Source organism: Tachypleus tridentatus, chromosome 8, assembly GCF_004210375.1.
Source record: "Tachypleus tridentatus isolate NWPU-2018 chromosome 8, ASM421037v1, whole genome shotgun sequence".
Taxonomy (NCBI): domain Eukaryota; kingdom Metazoa; phylum Arthropoda; class Merostomata; order Xiphosura; family Limulidae; genus Tachypleus; species Tachypleus tridentatus.
In genome coordinates, this window is record NC_134832.1 from 118,560,790 (window position 1) to 118,583,324 (window position 22,535).

Consider the following 22,535-nt stretch of genomic DNA (forward strand, 5'->3'; position numbering starts at 1 on the left):
AAATAAAGTACTTGCACAATCTTTTTTTTTCTTGCCATCGATTATGAGGACATTTAAGCCTACTTTTTGTACTGATGGTAGTGATGCAATAAATAATTTTTATTTAATTAAATAATGTGCTAAAGAACATAGACTAATAACATGCAAAAATATTTCACTCTCTCAATATTTCTGGCTTTCTAACTATGTATGTGACAAGAGCCACTATAAATTCATCCAAGCTAGTCATTAAGTTTCTCACTGGAACATTGCTTGTACATTTAATAAAATTGACTGTTATCTATTCAGAACACAGAATTATGCAGTACATCTTTTGATATATGAATACCTTCACTTTTTATTGGTTATATGTAATATATAATTAAACATAAGAGAGAACTGTTAATATATCCTGAAAGACAGGATGTGACAGGTGGATTTGGCAGAAAGGGTGTGATTTTTCTATTGATAGCTCTATAACCAAACAAAAGGTTATAAAGATTCAGGTTTGTCTCAGAAATAATTATTCTGTAGTGAGTAATTTACATGTAATTGATTACTTTTTCAAAGGGCAGTGGACAAAATAGAGAAGACAAGATGCATATAGAAAATATGTCATTTGTTATACTAGGGGAAATTCAGGGTTTTAAAAAAAAATTCCTTGTGGAATTAGGAACTTTAAACTTGTGTACTATGAAAATATGGATTACTAGCTAATATTTTATGCTATACAGATTGGTATAACATAAACAAAAAATAGTTGAATAAAATTTTGAATGTAAGACAGTAGAACTTTCTGTCATGCGTAGTAAATGATTCCCAGAGGAAAAGAGTTAACTTGGTTTTTGGTGTAGATTTATTCTGAAATTGAAGAGCTTGACATGACCTTGTAGCTAATGTTTGACTTTATATGAAATGATTACAAGTCTGTGGCATGCTATTACTGCATGTGCAAATGTTGGTATGCTATGAAAGTGACATTTAATCCCACTGAATGGCTCAGAGATGTAGACAAAGCCTTTGTGGCAGTTGATACTGTTGGTTGCCTTCTCTCTAGTCAATAGCTCAAATTTAGTGGTGGCTATGCCTAAAAGTTCTGAGTCCATGATGTCATTGTTTAATCTACATGTGTATAAGATACTGTTGAAGTTAAAAATTCCCATTCTTCCAAAAAACTGAAAAATTCATACTTTTTGAAAATTTACTTACATTGTGTGTTTTTGTGTTTATGTATGTATAAATCTACATGCAAGTTTTTACTTTGTTCACCCAATGTTTCTATATGCTTTAATTTTTTTTATAATATAATGCAACTTTTCATAGTTTGAGCAGAAGAAGTAAGGGTTGTGAAGTTATGTGACATCATTGTGGGGACTTTAGAATTCCAGGTGTGAGGAGAGCTAGCTTTAATTATTTTTTGAAAATTGCTCTGCCTAATAATTTTTGTTTTGCTAAATTAAAGTTTTACCCATATAAATGTATTGATAATGCAGATGTTAAATTAAGCAAGAAGATATTAACTGATTCTAATAAGATCTATGTGGAGTGATTTAGTTGTGTTTTCACAAGATACTGTTTCAAATAATTGATTTTTATATAAAGTCTGCTATTAATTGGACTTCTAGGTAGTAAAGATGATGCAACATGAGACATTCTACATAGAAACCAAATATGATGGTGAAAGAATTCAACTTCATAAAAATCAGAATGTATACAAGTATTTTTCTAGAAGGTATGAAGTGCTGTTCTTTTTCATTTGTAACTCACTGGTAACTGAAAGAATTTTTAATTTTCAATTCTAGAAACTGTGGGGATGTGTTGGTTCATGTGTGTGTAGGTTTTTATTTTTTTGTACTGTATATTTTGCTTGTAAGTATTACAAATTAAAGTCTGTAGAATTTAAGGTCAATTAACTTGCTCCCTCAGATGTCACATGTGTCATCTCTTTTTAGATGTACAAATATGAACATAATAAACTCTTGATCTTTCTTCATTTCTAAAAGTTTTATACAAAAGTTGAATGCATTAAGTGTAAAGCTTATTCAGTACTTTGATTAAGTTGAAGTATATTGGTCAAGCTACTTTGAATATTCATTCAAAAGGTGGTCAAACAGCTTGATAAAATTAAAGATCAAAAGGTATTGAAATTTGTTATCTTTGTAATTTATTTTACACATGGAATATCTGTTTCAAAGGTGTTAAATGTAATTTTTATAAAACTGAAAGTCTCTTTGTAAACTTGTGAGAAGAATTGACTGCAAACATTTACAAAAGAGTATAAAAAAGGAAGAAACATAATTTTAATTAAATTTTACATAAGATATGTATTATAACAAATATTATTATATCTATCATTCCACATTATATTTAAATATTATTGAAAAACCTCCCATAGAAGGCTCTGTAATTCAAAAGTAATAAACAGTAAATGACAAGGAAGGAAAACTTACTGTCAAAAGTGGATTAGTGAACTTGTAAGCTATTGATAGCTCATAAGTAAACTGTAATAGCAAAATGCTGAACCAATAAAGATATTTTCTGGAGATATAGGTCATTATTTTACTTAAATTAGTAGAACTTTCTGATAATAAATTCCTGTTTGTATTATTGTATTGAACACATTGAGAATAAAAATCAGTATTGTGTATTTGTTTATAATAAGACAGTGATCACTGATAACTTTAAGTTGGATACTTTTCATAGTTTGAAATTTCATGTATATAACCAACACAAACAAAAGTTTTGTGAGAACCTTATAGTAATTTAAATGTGTTCTTAGTATACAGATGAATGACAGATTACTAAATACTTTTGTAACAGTGGAAATGAATACACCAAGAATTTTGGCAGCTGTCCTTTGGAAGGTACCATCACTCCATATATTTGCAACAGTTTTAAGAACAGTGTAAAAAATTGTATCTTGGATGGAGAAATGGTAGGCTACAACACCAGACTGAAGTGTATAGGTAGTGTATTATATTCTAGTTTATACTTACATTATGATAATATTTTATTCTTTACAATGTTTGTGTAGTACAAAATTGGTGGGGTTTAATACTGTGAAACTTTGTCTCGAGTTTGTTAGAGTATTTAAAAAAAAAAAAACTTATTTATTGGTCTAAGTTTTTTAATTCACATTTTACATATATTTTAACATTTAGTGTGTAAAAGTTTGAGCTTAAAGGAACAGTTATTCTTATTTGTTTGTGTATTTACTCATAAGTATAAATGCAAATACAAAGACTATTAAGCCTTATTTTGCAGGGTGTTTTTCTTAATGATTCTGTATAGAAAGCAAAAAAATTATTTCACTTAATTTAATAACAAGAATAGTTGATAAGTGCACATAGGCATTAACCTGTTCAGTGCTGTAGACAAGATAACTCATCCAAGCTGATTGGTAACACAGTGCCATGGACGAGTTAATTCGTTCTCAATAATATCTAACTCCAACGCTAGATGTCAGAACCATACATGCATTTGACCCACTTACAGATTGTTTCACTTTCAATCCAATATGGCATCACGAAAAAGGTTACAAAATGAAGAAGCATTAGAGTTGTATTGTAGCAGCTGAAATACTTGGCACTCAACAGGTTTAAACTTTATTGGGCTATTAAAAAGAAGCTAAATTCATTAGACATAAATTAATCTTAACCAGAAATATTGTTAACAAATGTACTGCTACCTATCTAGCCTTACCTGACACCATTTTACAGTTTTAGGTTTTAGGACACTAAAATGTATTTGTCAATTTGTGTTTTTTAAGATTTATGGTCAGAAGTAGTGACTACTTCAACCAACAAAATAATGTTACAAAAGAAATATGTTCATGAATGTAAATGAAGGTGAAATGATTGGATATGTTAAATGGAACTTTTTGATGGATGAAGAGAATAAAATATTATAAGATGAAAGGAAGTATTATTAATGGCTTTTTTCAACTAGAAGAGTGTCTCAAGAAAATTTTGGAAATTTCATGACATAAACAAATTACATAAAACTAGGAATTATAGGAATTCTTTAAAAGCCAAAACTGGATACAATTTACTAAGTGTGTCAAAAGGTTCATTCAATTAGGTTAAGTATTTCCATTGTGAGAAGAAAATTAATGGATAGAAGTGATACACCACCTTCAGTCCAGAAATGGTTAATAGCATGTTTCTGTGTAGTATTTAAAAAAAATCTCTGTTACTATGCAAAGTTCACTTAACATACAATTTAACCATCAGCTATTAATTCAAAACCTAAATTACTTAGGATGCTAAAATATAAACCTTATTTTCTTCATTTATTTTTTCTTTTCACATTTCCTTTGAAATAGTGTTACATGTCTTCACCAGTGTTGGAAACTTTGAGTTTCCTATTTTAAAATAAAATTTTGTTTTTTTCATAACAAACAGAAGTCCATGATATTGCATACTCATATACATAAGAAAGAGAGACATGTGATAATTTCCCAGCATTCATTAACTTTATTTAAAAAATAGATACACATTTGTGTTACAATGACACTTGTTTTGCTACACAGCTTTGTTCTATAGACTTAAACAACATTATCATGTTATTTTCTTTTGTACCAAATTTTAGAAAGGAAAAATTATGGGTTTGTGTGGCAACTGTAAAACTTGCTCATATTACCCTCAGTATTCACAATTGTGCTAGTCAACTTAATTGTAGTTAACTTGTGTTTACGTGTAATAACTTCATGAAGGTACAAAACTTTGTTAACATGGTGAACCTATTATTTCCTGTAAAAGATTACTTTTGAATTGCTGGATAAGATCACGGCATACTTTGATACAAGTTCTTGATTTAATTGTCTTAAGGTGTTTATGTAAAAGTGATTGCCTTACAAGTTTGAGAAAACCTTTTTTTTTCAAGAGAGATACTAATTACTGATTAAATCTTCAATATTATGTAGAAATCTTTATTAAAATTTATCTTAATAATATTTTCAGCTAGTGTATTTTTAAGTGAAATTTCAGGTTGAATGTTAACAATTGTTATTTGTGTAGGTTCTAAAGGAGAGAACTTTGATGTGAAAAACCTAGGATCTGATAGTGATTATCAGCCATGTCTCTGTGTTTTCGACATCTTGTTTCACAATGATAAAGTGCTGTCAAACTTACCTTTACGAGAAAGACTCAAATATCTTCAGGATGTGTTTGAACCAATTGAAGGACGCATCATGCACACAGCTTGTGAAGAAGCCTCCACTGAGTAAGTAAATGTTTCATTTTTACTTGGTATTTTTGACTAAAGCAAATACAGAACAGAATCTAATATAATTATATATATTGAGGCTTGTGTTGGCCAACCAGAATAAATGATCATGTTATTTCTTCCCAGGCTTATTTTATGTTTTTCTAATTTTTATAGCGAGTTTTTCTTTAGATATTTTAGTTTATAAGTAGTAAAGTAACTTTTGTTTTATTTATTTGATATTTATAATTAATATATATATTTATAAAACTAACACAAATATTTTAGTTTCTGCAACTAATTTTTAAAAAAACAAGGTAGAATTATTGAACACAATCTCTTTTTCTTAGATTTGTTTTTGTTAATATATACATATTTAAGGAAAATTATTTTAAAATAGTTTACTTAACAAAGAAAATGTTTCAGTTTTTTTTCTCAAGAAGTGAAAATGGAGGCCAAGTGAATCAAAACTAAGGACAACTTTGCTAATATAGATACTTTAACTCACTAAGCTACTAATGCTCAAATGTCACAATACTCTTAACATTTCTAAAGTTGTAAAGTATGTTCTTTTAACATTTATCTGGATTACTTGTAGTTCATTTCTTTTAGTGGTCAGGCATATGTTTAATTATTCCTTCATGTTTTTCATGTTAATAAATCTACCTTTGCCTCAGACAGGAGTGTGTACAAGCTCTCAATAATGCAATTGACCAGCGAGAGGAAGGTATTATCGTAAAGAACCCTACCTCCGTTTATCGACCTAGTGCTCGGAAAGGTGGATGGATAAAAATCAAACCAGAATATGTACCAGACCTCATGAATGATCTGGACCTTGTTATTTTAGGTGGTTACTTTGGAGAGGGCAGAAGACGAGGTATTATCTCTCACTTTCTTCTGGGCCTGGCTGTTCAAGAATCATGTAAAGGTAAATAAAAAAAAAAGGTTTTAAGATCACTCTTAGCCTGGCTGTGACTTGATCTTTTATTTTATAATTACTTGTAGACTTTTTATTGTTTGTCTTTTATAGAGACATATCTATTTAGGACTTGTAAGCTAGTAGATTTATTGTATGTTTTAGAATCATCTGCAGGTAAACACTTCCCAATATGTATGTATGTATATATGTGTGTGTGTGTTCAATATTTTTCTATACCAGTGTTATTGGGAATTTTCTAGTGTGATCATCTTACAACTTTCTGTTGTTTAGATTGTTTTCAAATTCTAACATCAATACCAATCTTTATGAAGTATATGATTGTCTTATATAAGCTTAGCTGTACCTGCATTATTCTTAAGTTGTGATATATTAAAGAGCACTGTTTCCTAGACTGTTCTGGTTGTAATATTTCATTGTTGTTTTATTTTGTTATTTACGTCATATTAGATAAATGTTTCATACTTGCAGACATTTTGAATCAAAAATGGATAAAGGACAGACATAAGTATGTAATAACTGATTGTAATAAGATTTTCTTTCATTAGAAGTAATATAGAAAAGGAATAAGTACCAGAACAAATCTTGTAACATTCAGTAGTTTCTTGAAGAGCAGTAACTTTGGTATATTCATCATAATTTTTAGACTGGAATTAACTTTTAGTGATGTTGTTGAGAGTAGAGAGTTTGATGAACTCATCATGATTTTAACACTTAATGTACAGGTATGTGCATTTATGATAGTGATATCTGTTAAAGGAAATGAGTTAAAGAAAAGCATATGCTATAGAAAATGCAAACATAGCCATAGATAGATAAAAAAGTGTTCATTCAATTACGTATAAGTTAGTTCGTAGGCTGGAAGCACTAAAGTTGTTAAATTAAACTGAGCTAACCATTAGCATTTGCAACAACTAAACAGCAAATTAAACTATCCACAAATAGGTTTCTCAAAACTGTGGGAGCTCTGAGTAATCACTGAAGTGAAATGCATAATTTTGTTTTGATGCATGTCCTAGTGAAATTATCTTAGTTTCATGCTTTCTGTTTTATTTTTTTATTTGGTTTGACAAAATTATGTTAAGCTTCTCACACACACCTTTGTAATATGTAACTATTCTTGTTTTTTCCCTTAGACAAGTTTTAAACTGCATTTTCCTAAAGTAACTGATGAACAATTGTTGTTTAATTTCTATAGTTCTGTTTCTGGAGATTAGTAAAGCAGTCTCAGTGACTGATATTCCAGTGACAATATTGCTCACTAGAGTGTGACTCTCATGGCAAATAGAAAAACATTAAATAAGTTGAGTCCGTATAAATTGTTTGTGTTCCTTCATTTTCTCCAATTTAATGGTCCAAATGCTCCCTTGGTAGGTTCTGCATTCACCAGGATGTTTTGTAAATGCATGTGTGTGTGGTTTATCTTTTGTGTTTTCTGAGAACTTACTGGGAAAGTAAAGAAGAGCATACAACAGTATTACAACTGCACTGTACATGCCTACTGCCAGTGAGGGGCTCTTGCCCAGTAACAGAGGTAATTAGGCTGGCTGGGATATGGCAGACACAATAGCTAAACTACTTGGGTGAAACTCTTTATGTTGTCATGTTGCGTGAACAACAATTTAAATGGTGTGAACTGAGTAAGTGGGTGAAGTGTACTTTTTATCAATTTATGAGTTTTTTGTTGTTTTTTTACAAATCATAATTAGAGTAAGGATTAATAATGCAGTTGATTATGCCATATTTAACATTTTAGAAAATCTTAATAGAAACTTGTGAGAATAACTTGGGAAAGTTACATCACACAAATCTAAAAAGTAGACTAAAACTACATTTATTTAAAAACAAAAATTTATAAAGATGAGTTTGTGTCATCTGTCCAACAAACTTTAATCAGAATATGACATTTTGACAGTATTCAAAGTATACTTAATTACAAGCATTCACTAAAAATTTGTCTCCATGAGAATAATATGATAAGTTTATATCATGTAACCCAACAGAAGTTATCTTAAAACATGACATTGCATTAGTACTGAAAGGAGAATGAACTCGTACAAGAATTTTGCTCTTGAGGATATGTTACTATGTTAGCATTGGAAGTAGTTTAAACTAAGTGCACTATTTTGGAACTTTTTTACTTTATTTCAAGCCTCATTTATGCAAGTTCATATTAAACTGTATAAAAGTTGACTTTTTGGTTTTGGCTTATTTTAGAAGGAAAGCCTCAAGTATTCCATTCATTTACGAAGGTTGGTTCTGGGTATTCCATCTGTGAGCTGTATGAGTTAGTGAACAAACTGAATAATCATTGGCAGGTGTATGATAAGAAGAATCCCCCTGTTTCCATTGTACTTGCCAGTGGGCATAAAGAGAAACCTGACTTGTGGATAGAACCTTCCAAGTCTTACATAGTCCAGGTGATTGTTATAACACTGGAGAAGTGGCTAGATGTAATACCTTCTTACATTCTTTGCTGAAGTAAAAATGAATGAAGATAGCTATAATTCCAAAATTTAATGATACTAATTAGCAGTGGAACTAATGTGACTTCATACCTAGTTCAATGCCAACTGTAAATCTGGAACACTTTGTTGATTTGATTTTCATATTAAGCCTGAGGAAGAGTAGTTACTCAAGATAAATTTGTTTTAGTATTGTGTTTTTCAGTGATGTTTTCCATTTTGTGAAAGAAAAAGGGTTCCTGCATCCACATTTACAGTAAACTGTAAGTCCCTATTGCAAGTGTCATTTTTGTCATAAAAACTGCTATTTTACATTTTTCAATTTCAAAGTTTATTTTGGCCTCTAAAGGTGTTGAGCCTAAGTAAAAGTAATATCTGAAGTAAACTGGAGGTTGATGTTATGAACAGGGCATACTAATACCAAATGTCAGTGTTTAACATTGGAACGTTTCCTAGTTTAGTGCTAAGTGGACAATATGTAAATAAGAAGTTTAGATTTTAATATTTCTTGTATAAAAGTTCCAATAGAATAACAGGTCATATAAAAGCTAATCAGTTAAACTGAATTTTATAGAGTATTGTATTCATAACTGTCTAAGTAAAGTTGTTTTTGATGTTCTGAAATGCTAGTATTTAAATTACACAGGTCTATGAATTTAAACTTCATAAAAGTTGTTCTGGTTTTAATTATAGATTTTTTTCATAATTCAGCTCCACATATTTCAAAGCTATTATTTATTTTTTTCTATCACATAAAGACTTTATAAAAATCAGGAACAAATTATTATTTCATTTATCACAAGTAGTAAGTACAAGTACTACAAAGTAGTACATTTCTTTTATTATTATATTTGTTATCAAAGCCACAAATAAACTGAATAAAAGAACATTGATGTTAAATGAATATGCATTCTCATTCATCCTAATTTTTTTGTGAAATCTTTTTATCTTTTTTTAAGTTTCAAAACTACATGTTGTGGTCTTTTTTTATGTTTATGTTCCACCATTCCTAATACCTCCTCTCCATTTCTCCTTCTTGTTTGCTGATGGCACCAAGAATTTCAGGGAAGTGGTCAATATGTAAATGTCAGAAACAAACTTTAAAGCTCATATTACAATCAAGCTTCTTTGAATTTATTAAGCATGTCATTAACAATATTTTCATTATTTGAGTCCTTGTTTCCTAAATAATTTGTCAGTGACATCTTTAAAGGCAATCCACACTTTAACCTTTCAAACTGTTCATCCAAAGTGACTTTCCTAATCTGAGGCTCAGCAAAAATCCCTTCTTTAAGTTTTACTTCTGAAAGAGCTGGGAACTGCCCACATAGATACTTGAAACAGTCGCCATCTCTCTAAGGCCTTTACAAACTGCTTCCTCAAGCCAACTGCATTTTATGTTAACCAAACTTACACATTCAATGTTTTTCAATTCTGATATCAGGCTTATTCTGTGTGGCCATTGCTTCTTTATCCAGTGCTTATTTCGTGCTCTGTTGTTCCATTCACACAAAGAACAAGAAAACTTTATATAACTGGATTGTTGACAAACAACATACAAAGGATTTTTAAGTCTCCACAAAGTAACCAACCATGTTGTTTGTATTTGAATCTGTTAAGAAGAAATTGGAGATTTTCATACATTTCCTTTAAGTGAACCAAATGAGCAGTAGGAACAGATTCCTATATGTTATCCATAATATAACATCTTTCAGATTCACTTGGTTCATAGACTGCAGCTCCTAGCATAGCTATTAATTTGGTAATATTATTACAATAAACCAGTGAATCTTCTTGTGAAAAATATAGTTCAAGCTTTTGCTTACAATTTCTGTACCAGTAAAATGATGTCCCTGGAGTATTAAGTTTTTAGCTCAAAGTCTGGACCCCAAAATCTTTGAATAATCCTTTGAAAAACTGAAAACTCTCACCAAATCATTAGGGTTCACCCTTTGTGAAAAATTTGGTTCATCAGATGTTTCAACTTGAAAACAATCCTTATTATCATTTCTGTTGACATCATATTCAGAATCAGATGAAAATATAAGAAGAGTTTCTTGTGAAGTAGGTACAGTTATGTCAAGTCCGTGAGCAACAGATCCTACAGTAGGTTGAAGGTTCAGATAAGAAATTTCCTTTTTTACTTTGGGTTTTAAGCCTTGCACATTATTCAAGCAAAAATAGCAGTCATCTCTGTAGTTTCTAGGCTTATGCCAGACCATTGGAATTCCAAAAGAGAATTTTTCTTATCTTTAGTCCATTTTTTTTAACTGTTTCACACAAATGGAGCAAATTTTGTAAGGAACCTAGTATTTTTCTTGGTCCCCAAGTTTTATTCCAAAATATGTGCAATAAGCTTTTTTTTGACAAATTCTGTAATGTTTTTACAACAAATTTACTACAAATATAACAATATATTTGGGTCAGTTACACAACCTCCTGTTGCCATAGGGATGAATAAATAACATTGAAAAGAAATACTACTCAGAAATGACACGTCATGCAGGCCTGTTAACAGATTTAACACTAGCAGTGTGTTTCTCATGGGTCGTAGAATGATCAGTAAGGATCTTGCATCACAATTTGTCTAGAGAAAGCTATGACCAGTTGTTGTCAACATTTTAAGCATAATAAAATGTGATTTGATTTCAGTGAAAATGATTGATTCATTTAAAAGTAAATATTACATTTTATGAAAATTCTATATGTGATGAAGAAAAATGGATATCATTTTTGGATGTAACGTACAAGAATTATTGTAGAATGTGTAAAAGTTTTGAGACAATAAAACCATCACAGGCCTGTGTTATTAATAGAACCATATGTATGTTTTTTGACTAGTGTGCAGGACTGAGAAACATGGATGCCTAACTTTGTTTGAAAATGGGGAGGGCAAACAAATAGTAACAACTGATAAGAATAATTAGGAGAAAATTTATTTATGATAAGGGTCTCTGAGAAACCAAATTTGTACTTTTTAATCCATTTCAAGTTACTATTTTTGTTTAATTTTTTTTAATTGCAATTAGCACACCATAAGTAAGTGTAGTTTTACTTGCAAAGTAATAGAACCATAGAAGTTCCAAAGCACTGTTTATACACATTTATTATATTAAGTTATTGATCAAAAGTTACAGTACAAGAACTGGAGAAAAATTCTTCTAGATTATATTTTTAACTTGAAATTATTTTATTTGAATGTGAAATTTAAAAAAAATATATTTTTTTTGCTCATTCGTATAGGTAAAAGCAACAGAAATAATCAAAAGTGAACGTTTTAAAACCGGTTGTACACTTCGTTTTCCTAGAGTGGAAAAAGTACGTTATGACAAACCTTGGTTTCAGTGCATGTCTCTCTCTGAATTGGAGGACTTAAAACAGGTATACATGACTTGTCATAAAATCACAAGTTGCATGTTTCTGTGAAAGTAATTCATTAAAAGTGTTATTGGAATTGGTGTCTGAAGTTATGGTACTTAATCTGAAGATTTATTTATTTATAAATCTCTAGAAGGATGTGCATTTGTGATTTAAATATATAAACATGTTATCAGATCATTACATAAAAACTTTAAAAAGAAGTTTATGTGGAAGAAGTGTCCCATATACTTTACAATTAAACCTAGAAAATGGGATTACAAGAGAGAATCCTCAATAGCTACAACTGTGATTAGACCTCAAACTGATCAAGAGATGGAACTATAAACTAAAAGTTTGTACTTGAAAAACTTGGAGCCATTGTATAAGCCAATATACTGCACCAAAAACAAAAACAACAACATAACATGATAATGGTGACACAATTTTATGTTGTAATGTGTTCCTATTTAACTGATTTTAACAAGATGTTATAACTTTGGAGTAGTCCAGAATCTTTTTATGTATCCAAAGCAGCAAGTGTCATGCCATAATTTTGTCAAGGGCTTTCGACAGCAACTGCAATTTAAAGGATCTGTTTTGCTGTAGCACAAAATGGTAAACAGACAGGTTTTTGACACATTGAAATGTTGTGCATCTGTGACATTTGACATTTTTTAAATGATCCTTTTTTAGTGTATTCAAGTTAAGAGTGATTAATGATATTTTGAAAAAATAAAATGGCACTTCCAAATTTGGATTTGTCACATTTAAAAATTCCTTTAGTTTGTGATTGGTGAATATGATTTAAATTTTTTGTAGCTGTTCTTCTTCAAACCCTGGTGGCAAAGATGTGGCTATTTTAGAAGTTTAACTGTCTTGTTTCATTGAAAAATATTTATAACCATTAACAAAAATACAAACTACATTAATTATATTGCAAAATAAAGTGATATTTTTATGAAATTTTGTTGTTATAAAAGTGTAAAATATCTGTTAAAATAATAAAGATGCAGCTCACCTCTGTGCTAGACAGTATGTGTGTTTACATGTATCCAAATAACAAAAGATTTAGACTGTTATAGATTATTCAATTTATACTCTTAATTTCACTTAATGCATCTTCCTGAAAATAGAACATGTATTTTTATCAGTCATTTGTAAAACATTATAAACAATTTCACTAAATCTTATTTCATAATCAAAGTAATAATTCAAGACCTCTCATAAAGCATTTGGGTAATTTTTTTTTACTTTCACATGTAAAACAGTTTCACAGTTTCTTTACTGTATTTTGAAATGTTAAGAGCACTTTTATATTATTCATACATTAACATAAGAATATTTTCAAAGTATTCAAATAAAAACTAATAGTTTTAAGCACACTAAATCAAAAGCTGTTAGTGTTTTGAAATGTGGTTATTCCAAATTGACTAACAGATTTCACTGTTAATGTTACCCAATCAATTGATTTTATTGTTCTTCTATTTTTATAAATATTTTTTGGTGTAATTTAATATACACATTCCATTTAAGCAGAATATATTGATAGAATTGAATTTTATTAACTACAATCCATATTGGCATATACAAAATTTGCAACTTAATCTTTAGTTTTAAAATTGCATAGTGCCTATACTTCTGAGTTTTCCATACTAGATAAAGATGTAAATATTGCATATTTGATATAAGTTAAATACAATGGACAAGTTACTATAGATATTAATATGTTTGTAAAATTTGGGGGATGCTAAGAACATTTGATCCCACAGTCTTTTATAATTACTTAAAATAACAAGAAATAAGTTTGATTCAATCAGTTTCCCACTTAATTTTATCTTCTGTGATATTTGTTAAACTTTGTTGTTGTTGTTTTTTCTTTTACAGCAAGCTCAAGGAAAGCTCGCTTTTCAACACTTAGTTAGTAATGAAGGTGATGAAACAGAACCATCTCCAAAAAAGAGAAGAGCACCCCAACGAACTGATTGGTTGTGCACTATTGCTCCTCAGTTTCAGCCTGCAGATGTCTCTGATGTCAAGCCTGTATGTTCTTGTGTGTTTTTATTCATATGTTATGTGTACTTTTTAATAATTAATGCATGTGAGAAAACAAAATATTATATATAGCTTAGCAAGTAGAGGTATCCTGTGACTTTAATCTTATCAGATGCTCAGCTGTTTGGCAGCAACTTCTGAACATTTAATTATCTTTTAAAAAGTAATCTCATTCAATAGAGCTATGGAATTTTTGAAGTAGATGTACCTACATAAGTCTGGTCTTTTGCTGGTATTGCAGTAAGTCTATGGATTTACAGTGCTAAAATCAGAGGTTCGACACAACAGATAGCCTAATGTTGCTTTGCTATAAGAAAATGCATGCATACATAAGTCTGAAATCTTTTCTTGAACCTTCAGTGATTTCATATATTGTTTTTTATAAATATAAGATTTAAATATATAGATTGTATTTTTTTAGTATCTAGAACCAAAGTATCTTTAAATCAAATTTTTCTTTTAACACTCCTACGAAAAGTGGGGCCTAATAGGCCCCAGAGCAACTTGAAAGGTTATTAATATTAGGCTAATAATTTTGTATTTAAATGAAATTGCCATTTAAATCCATTAATGAATGGATTAACGAGATTCCCACTGTCCCTATCTACTATCTAGAGAAACCACAGCCAGGGGAACGGGCTTGGAGAAATCAGGACTAGAAACGTCTTTTCGTAGGAGTGTTAATCGAAAAAGGCCATTTCTTCTAAATTTGCAAGTGACATTCACAGTGCATTTATGAAAATTATAAAGTAAACAAACAATTTAATGTGTTGGATTAAACTATTAACTATGCTGTATTTATATGTAGGGTTGAAACAGTTTTACTTGATACTTATGATTAAATTATACATAGTAGTTGCATTTGTTTTTAGAATTTAACATCTTCTTGTGAATATAATACCAATCATGTTATGATTTTTCTATTATGTCTATAATTGAGTTATATCTGTTGTGTTGTGGGTCATACTGACCCACTGCAGTTTGAAAAAATCCAAGTTTTGAATTAATTAAATTATTAATTATTTTTTTACAAATTATTTTTTGTTTTATATAGTTTTCTTTCTTTCATTTTCAATAATAGAAAGTAAAGAAACTCTAGTTATATGTACTATATCCAAATATATAATTAATTTCATTTTATGAAAACCAGTGTTGGATGAAATTTACCAAAATAATAATGGGAATTTTACCATATACTTTCACATTATTGACTCATTTCAGGACATTTTTTTACTACTCATGGGGAAAATTTTCAACCAAATTTCATGAAACTTAGAAACTTACTATATCCTATCTAGTTTTTGTTTTTAAAAAATAATGTAATTTAATTTAGTATTTAAATAGGTTTTAATGTTGTCAGATTTCCAAAAGTTTATTAAGACATTATTTTGAAAAAAACAACAAAAAACTTTATTTTGTTAAATAATTTAATTTTTAGTTATTATTAGTCAGTATGCTCCATTTTGCAATTAGTTTAGTTTTTTAAATTTATTCATTATCATATTTCTTTAGATAAGTTATTTTGTGGATTGCAGTTTTTTCTACATATTTATCAAAAATGTTTGGTGACCTAGGGCTCCACTTTGTAAAATGATTCTAGGTTTTGTAATCTTGTCCAACAGTATGTTTGGTTGAGATTACTTATGTCTTATAAATTATTTTTTAACTTTCCATTGTTTAAATATGATAAATGTAAAATAATATTAAATGAATAAAGGAGTATTTTGTCTTTACTTAGTAAACATAAATAAGCATACCTGATGCTTTGTTGTATAAGATAATTTGTTTATCTTTCATACAGAAAGTTTAGTATTAAAATATTTTCAGGAATGAAAAATATATATTTAAAGAAACTATAGATTTTTCTACCATGTCTGTAGTTTGTTGGTACATGTAAAATTTCAATTAGATCTTTTTTGTTTATCTGTATATGAGATTAGATAGTCAACGTCTTGATAACCTACAACTTACTATTTACAAGAAATAAATTATATATATTATAATTTATATTATCTTTTTGTATTTTGCCATTTGCTGAAGCTGAGTTTCATGAGTAATTGTTCAGACCACATAAAGGTCTGGCAACAAAGGACTACTAATAAAACCAGTGACAGAAAAGGAAAAATCACATGAAAAATGAGATATAAATAATATTTTCAAGGGTTAATAGATGCTTAATAAATACATACTTATACCTTAAGATTGGCAGAAAAACATTATAAAGGTGAAACTCATCAGAACTGTGCAGAAATGAAATTTGGTCCTTTTTTCAGTTTCTTTTTATATTAAACAAGTATTACATATTGAGAAAACTTTATGATGTTTCTCAGTTAAAAGTTGTTTACACAGAAGTAAAATTATTATATTTACTTAAATTTTGAAATCTGAGATGTACGTTGTGTGACCCTGACACCTGAAATATGTTAATTACTCCATGTAGAAATGATTCTAACTTTGTTTTCAAACTTCTACAGGTATCAGCTATATTTTCTGGCAAACAAATGTGTGTGGTGATTGGCCTTCCAGAACATTCAAAACAAAGTTTGGAGAAGTTGATTGTGGAATATGGAGGATCAGTGGTACAAAACCCAGGTTTGGTTTAATTACTTTTTAATCCCCTGTAGTTGCATTTATTAGACAAGAAATGGAATGTGGGAATTATTGAGGTTTAAATGTTATTAGAAGCAGAAATATTAATGACGTAAGTTAATATATACAATAAATAAACGTTTTTGTATGTTATATATGTGTGTACACACACACACACACACACACACACAATAAACTCATTGGCTGATTTTAACTTGAAAGGACAAAATGTTTTTTACATATATATTTTACTTATATGTTGCCATACAAAAGCTTGAGCAAATTGGTGTCTGAAAAGTGTTTTTATACATATATTTTGAGCATTATAAATAGTATATAGCAATGTAGTATCATAACGCTTTCTATACTTTTACCATATTGATGGACATCATACTATATTTTTTAATTTCCATACTTGATTGTTATAAGAAGCACTACTGATTAGTTTTTCTAAAGGTTAAATTTCAGTTTATGGTACAAATATTTCTCTTTCCTGTTTGATTGTAGATGTTGATACCTTTTGTGTTATCACAAGCAAAGTAAATCTTCGTGTACAGAACATCATTAGCACAAAGCGTTATGATGTTGTAAGAGCAGGGTGGCTATTACGTTGTGTTGAAGAAAAACACTTTATTCCCTGGTAAAGTTACCTTTTGTCTGAATCAGATGTTTAACCTTAAGAAACAAGTCAATTTCAACTGTGCAATAATTTTTTGTTACTGATCTTTTAATTTTTTTGTTAAATAAAAATTCAAACTTGTAACTTTTTAACATTACTATGATATTTTAAATAAATCAAAACTTGGGAATTTCAGAAAATTGTGATATATTGGTAAGTTTTCATGATTATGTATGTATACGTGAGACAGTTTATTTAACATTTTGTGGTTTTTATATTTGCAACAGCATTATAGGATAATGCAGAAGGAAAATATTATTGTGTATCTTCAATAAAAACCATTAAGCCGTAAGAACAAATTAGGGTAAGACACCCTATTGCAACATAACTATGAAGTTATAATTTCAATAATTTTTTGTTACTGATCTTTAATTTTTTTGTTAAATAAAAATTCAAACTTGTAACTTTTTAACATTACTATGATATTTTAAATAAATCAAAACTTGGGAATTTCAGAAAATTGTGATATATTGGTAAGTTTTCATGATTATGTATGTATAATGTGAGACAGTTTATTTAACATTTTGTGGTTTTATATTTGCAACAGCATTATAAGATAATGCAGAAGGAAAATATTATTGTGTATCTTCAATAAAAACCATTAAGCCGTAAGAACAAATTAGGGTAAGACACCCTATTGCAACATAACTATGAAGTTATAATTTCAATAATTTTTTGTTACTGATCTTTAATTTTTTGTTAAATAAAAATTCAAACTTGTAACTTTTAACATTACTATGATATTTTAAATAAATCAAAACTTGGGAATTTCAGAAAATTGTGATATATTGGTAAGTTTTCATGATTATGTATGTATCATTGAGACAGTTTATTTAACATTTTGTGGTTTTATATTTGCAACAGCATTATAAGATAATGCAGAAGGAAAATATTATTGTGTATCTTCAATAAAAACCATTAAGCCGTAAGAACAAATTAGGGTAAGACACCCTATTGCAACATAACTATGAAGTTATAATTTCAATAATTTTTTGTTACTGATCTTTAATTTTTTTGTTAAATAAAAATTCAAACTTGTAACTTTTTAACATTACTATGATATTTTAAATAAATCAAAACTTGGGAATTTCAGAAAATTGTGATATATTGGTAAGTTTTCATGATTATGTATGTATCACGTGAGACAGTTTATTTAACATTTTGTGGTTTTTATATTTGCAACAGCATTATAAGATAATGCAGAAGGAAAATATTATTGTGTATCTTCAATAAAAACCATTAAGCCGTAAGAACAAATTAGGGTAAGACACCCTATTGCAACATAACTATGAAGTTATAATTTCAATAATTTTTTGTTACTGATCTTTAATTTTTTTGTTAAATAAAAATTCAAACTTGTAACTTTTTAACATTACTATGATATTTTAAATAAATCAAAACTTGGGAATTTCAGAAAATTGTGATATATTGGTAAGTTTTCATGATTATGTATGTATACGTGAGACAGTTTATTTAACATTTTGTGGTTTTCATATTTGCAACAGCATTATAAGATAATGCAGAAGGAAAATATTATTGTGTATCTTCAATAAAAACCATTAAGCCGTAAGAACAAATTAGGGTAAGACACCCTATTGCAACATAACTATGAAGTTATAATTTTGAATGTATATACATACCAAGGTTCAAAAAAATCTTTTTCATTGGAGAAATAAACTACTATTCTATTTCTGTCAAGTGTGTGTGTCAGTTCTACCAAACTCTTTTTCTTCAATTCTGTCATGGAAATAGTGTACAGAGGTTATCAGTGATTCATCAGCACAGCACTCTGTGGAAGTGTTTCTGAAGTTAGTTTTAGTGCATCAAGGTTACTCAATGATTTATCAGTACAGCACTCATTGGAAATTCTCTAGTTTCAGTTTACCAAGTGATTCATTGTCATAGCACTTTGTGGAAATTGTCTGCATTCAGTAAGTGTTTCATAGCGTAGCACACTATCTGTCTTTCATGTTTGTTTCCTATTGTTTTTTTAGTAGTTTATGTTGTATAATGATTCATGTATCTTGACACTGATACAAGTTTATATTTCTTGTTACAAGGACACCCTTTGATTTGTGGAGTATGCGAGAAGCCACACAGGAACAACTTGCTGAAATATATGATTCTTATGGAGACAGTTATACAGAAGAAACTACTGTTGAAAAGTTGAGAAAAGTCTTTAATACTATTCCAGAGGAGGTTTGTTAATCAAGAAAAACTAAAGATGTTACTTGAATAAAGATGTACATTATGTTAATATAATAATTAGTGGGCACAAGATGATTTATAAATATAAGGAAGAGTTTCATGGATGGGTGATCATACTACATGTTTTGACAGAACAGTGGTCTGTATTCTTCAGTTATGCTTATAAATCATTATTTGTCTTCCTGTAATTAAAGAATTTGTTAAACCATTAGATAGTTGAATCCCGTCATCAATATTACACAGATTTCAAGGTATCATTTTTTTAAGTGCTTTAATTAATTTCACAGAAAGAATTTTCTTCTATGATATATCTTAAAGATAAATAACATTTTTTCAAGAATAAGCATTGCTTTGTATTAATATTTAATAGCGACAGAGTAAATCTGTTTAAAACCGAAATGAAAAAAAAGAGCTTCAGTTCATATATCTGCTTGTGTTATATTATTTATCAGTTGTGCCTAAGGTCACTGTAAACTAAGTCTTAAACAATACCTGTATAAACATTCTTGAATTGTGCATGTACCTGGTATTCTTGTTTGTTCTTAAATTTCATTGTTACATTCTATAAATGTAATGAGCTTATTTACAAGGGGCTGCTTTGACAAATGTGTAATGAAGCAAAATGTGAAATAGTAAGTGGACAGGTAAATCTTTTAACAGTATTGTATGCATTATATATCCTGGTTATTATTAAGGATAGTTATTGTGTGACAGTGATAGTAAGTAATAAACATTATTTTATAAATGTTTTCAAGATAAATCATTGTAATAAAACCATTACTAGTAAAAAAAGTGAAGCATATAATTACACACCCAGCATAAAGTATAAAAAAGTGTGAATTTATACCTTCCATTTGTAATTTTTCTAATTTTTGTACATTAATGTACTGCATAATTTAGTTTACAGGTTAGAAACACATCTTCTGAATATTTTTCCAGAATTTTAATGAATATATATCCAAAACAGTTTTATTTGTTACAATGATTTTCTAATGCACTAATTTATAAGGACATTCTACTAAGAACAGTATTTTGTGGACTTCAGGTTTGGAAGAGTCACATTCCTGATCCCAAGATCATTGCTGACTTCGAGTTTGATATCTTTCCTGCAGTATCTACTTATGGATTGTTTCGAACTTTTAGGTGAAAACTTGTTTGATATAACAATGTGTGAAGGTTCACAACCACAACTGTAGTGTTATGGTCATTAAAAATACTACACAAATTTAATTAGTGTATCTGTAGTTAAAAGTTATGGTTTAAATATAAAGTTCTGACACATTATAAACTAGTAGGCATAAAATTTGTGATGATAAAATCACGTAAAGTGTTCCCCTTCACATGCCTCTTGATTTCCACATTTTAAATTCAAAGTTAGAAGCTCATAAAACTGAAAAAAAAATAGCGTAAGGGGAATATGGAAAAAATTACAATTTGTCCTAACATTACCAAATCAAGTATTTACCTCATGTTAACTTGTTAGGTCCAATTAAGAACTACTTTGCTTTATAAGCAAAGTACCTTTTAACAGCATGACTTCACAAAATAAAACTTGCAAGTATCAATGCATAAACAGAAAATCGAAGAAAATTGTAAATGAAAATTTATGGTTGAAAGTCTATAAAATATATAGAGGTTATCATTGCCGAGACAAAATCAGTAATGAATGATGTTTAGTCAAAGTCAGCTGAAGTTAATCATATGATCATTATATATATATATATAAACCACTTTGTAATTTTAATTATGAAGTAATTATTGATACTTAGAACTTATTTTGCTGGACAGCAAGTAACTTTGATATACATGTTGTGCTTTTGAGAAAATTTTAATATTAATGGATTTCAGAGAAAGCTCAAACTTTAACAAGGACAATCTTAAGTGATTAATGCCCTTTTTATTACTATTTAGTATTACAATAACATACTTCTACATATCTAATTGCATACAGCTTTAAGTTTTTTTTGTAACCGAATAATTCTGTTTATAAATACCACTAATTCTCAAAATTACATTATAAATAATTATTATAGTTAAACCCTGCACATACTTCTTCTCTTGACTAAAGAACATTTGATAACCCTAATGTTAAGTTTCAGTTCATTACACAACCACTGAATTTTGATATAACAATAAAATAGAATCAGCAAATCACAGTATTGATGTCATTTTACAGGATCTACATTGATAATAAAGCTGAGATTGGAGATATGGGTACTGTTATACCAGAGCATCCTTTAGAACTTGTGACACTCAAGCTCCGACTTCATGGCGGAACTATTTGTTGTTCTGTTGACTGGGAAACGACGCATGTTGTAGTTCACAATAGGTAGGATCACTCAAGAGTTTAGTTATGCAACAATAATTTTAATATTCAGAACTCTGTATTATGGTGCAAGTAGTAAACACCTTTAAAATTTATTTAAAACATAAAACCAACATATTTAAAAATATCTGCTTCTCTTTCAGAATTAATTGTGAACATAACACTACCCTCAAAGTAAACCTTTAATCCAGTCTTTTGCTTTTATGTATACTTTATAAATGCTGTTGCATGTAAAATATTTTAAGATATTTTATCCATTGCATTTTTGTCTAGATAGTGTTTAGTATAAAAAAAATACATTGGAATACTTTATAATCTCAGGTTATGTAAATAACTTTTTATTAAAAGTGACACTGGAAGAGTAGCCAGATTTAAGGAAGTCAACAGAGAACGAACAGCAGGTGGAAGATTTCATTTGGTGACAGAGGAGTGGGTAAATGGTTGTATCCAGAACAACAGAATTCTTTCAGAAAAACATTTCTTTCTGTGACATTTTGCATATGGTGATCCAGCAGCTCATAATTTTGAAGACAAGAAAACTGATTCTTAAATGCCATCGTTTAATATAACTGTTTTATACCTAAATTCACATTAACGATAGATTAAGACATTATATATTATTTACGAATATCAGATAGCATTTTAGCAAGTTAATTTAAATGCAATTCACAGTAGCAAAAAGAAAATCTTTATGAATAAATAATTTTACTGCCTTGTTCCCTTGTTTGTAAATAA

General features: G+C 28.9%; 1 protein-coding gene across 4 annotated transcripts in view; it reads left to right on the top strand.

The window, feature by feature from the left end:
• Positions 1 to 22,515, top strand: part of DNAlig4 (DNA ligase 4) — a 47,384-nt gene extending 24,869 nt beyond the window's left edge. For all 4 annotated transcript variants that reach the window (XM_076451156.1, XM_076451153.1, XM_076451155.1 and 1 more), the window contains exons 8-20: positions 1,605 to 1,711; positions 2,800 to 2,945; positions 4,998 to 5,202; positions 5,862 to 6,112; positions 8,339 to 8,541; positions 11,830 to 11,967; positions 13,831 to 13,986; positions 16,473 to 16,590; positions 17,095 to 17,227; positions 19,327 to 19,465; positions 20,520 to 20,617; positions 21,651 to 21,803; positions 22,149 to 22,515. In XM_076451156.1, coding sequence (XP_076307271.1) covers positions 1,605 to 1,711; positions 2,800 to 2,945; positions 4,998 to 5,202; positions 5,862 to 6,112; positions 8,339 to 8,541; positions 11,830 to 11,967; positions 13,831 to 13,986; positions 16,473 to 16,590; positions 17,095 to 17,227; positions 19,327 to 19,465; positions 20,520 to 20,617; positions 21,651 to 21,803; positions 22,149 to 22,290 — 1,989 coding nt within the window. In that variant the 3' untranslated portion in view covers positions 22,291 to 22,515. The remainder of the gene's footprint in view (positions 1 to 1,604; positions 1,712 to 2,799; positions 2,946 to 4,997; positions 5,203 to 5,861; positions 6,113 to 8,338; positions 8,542 to 11,829; positions 11,968 to 13,830; positions 13,987 to 16,472; positions 16,591 to 17,094; positions 17,228 to 19,326; positions 19,466 to 20,519; positions 20,618 to 21,650; positions 21,804 to 22,148) is intronic.
• Positions 22,516 to 22,535: the final 20 nt, after the last annotated feature.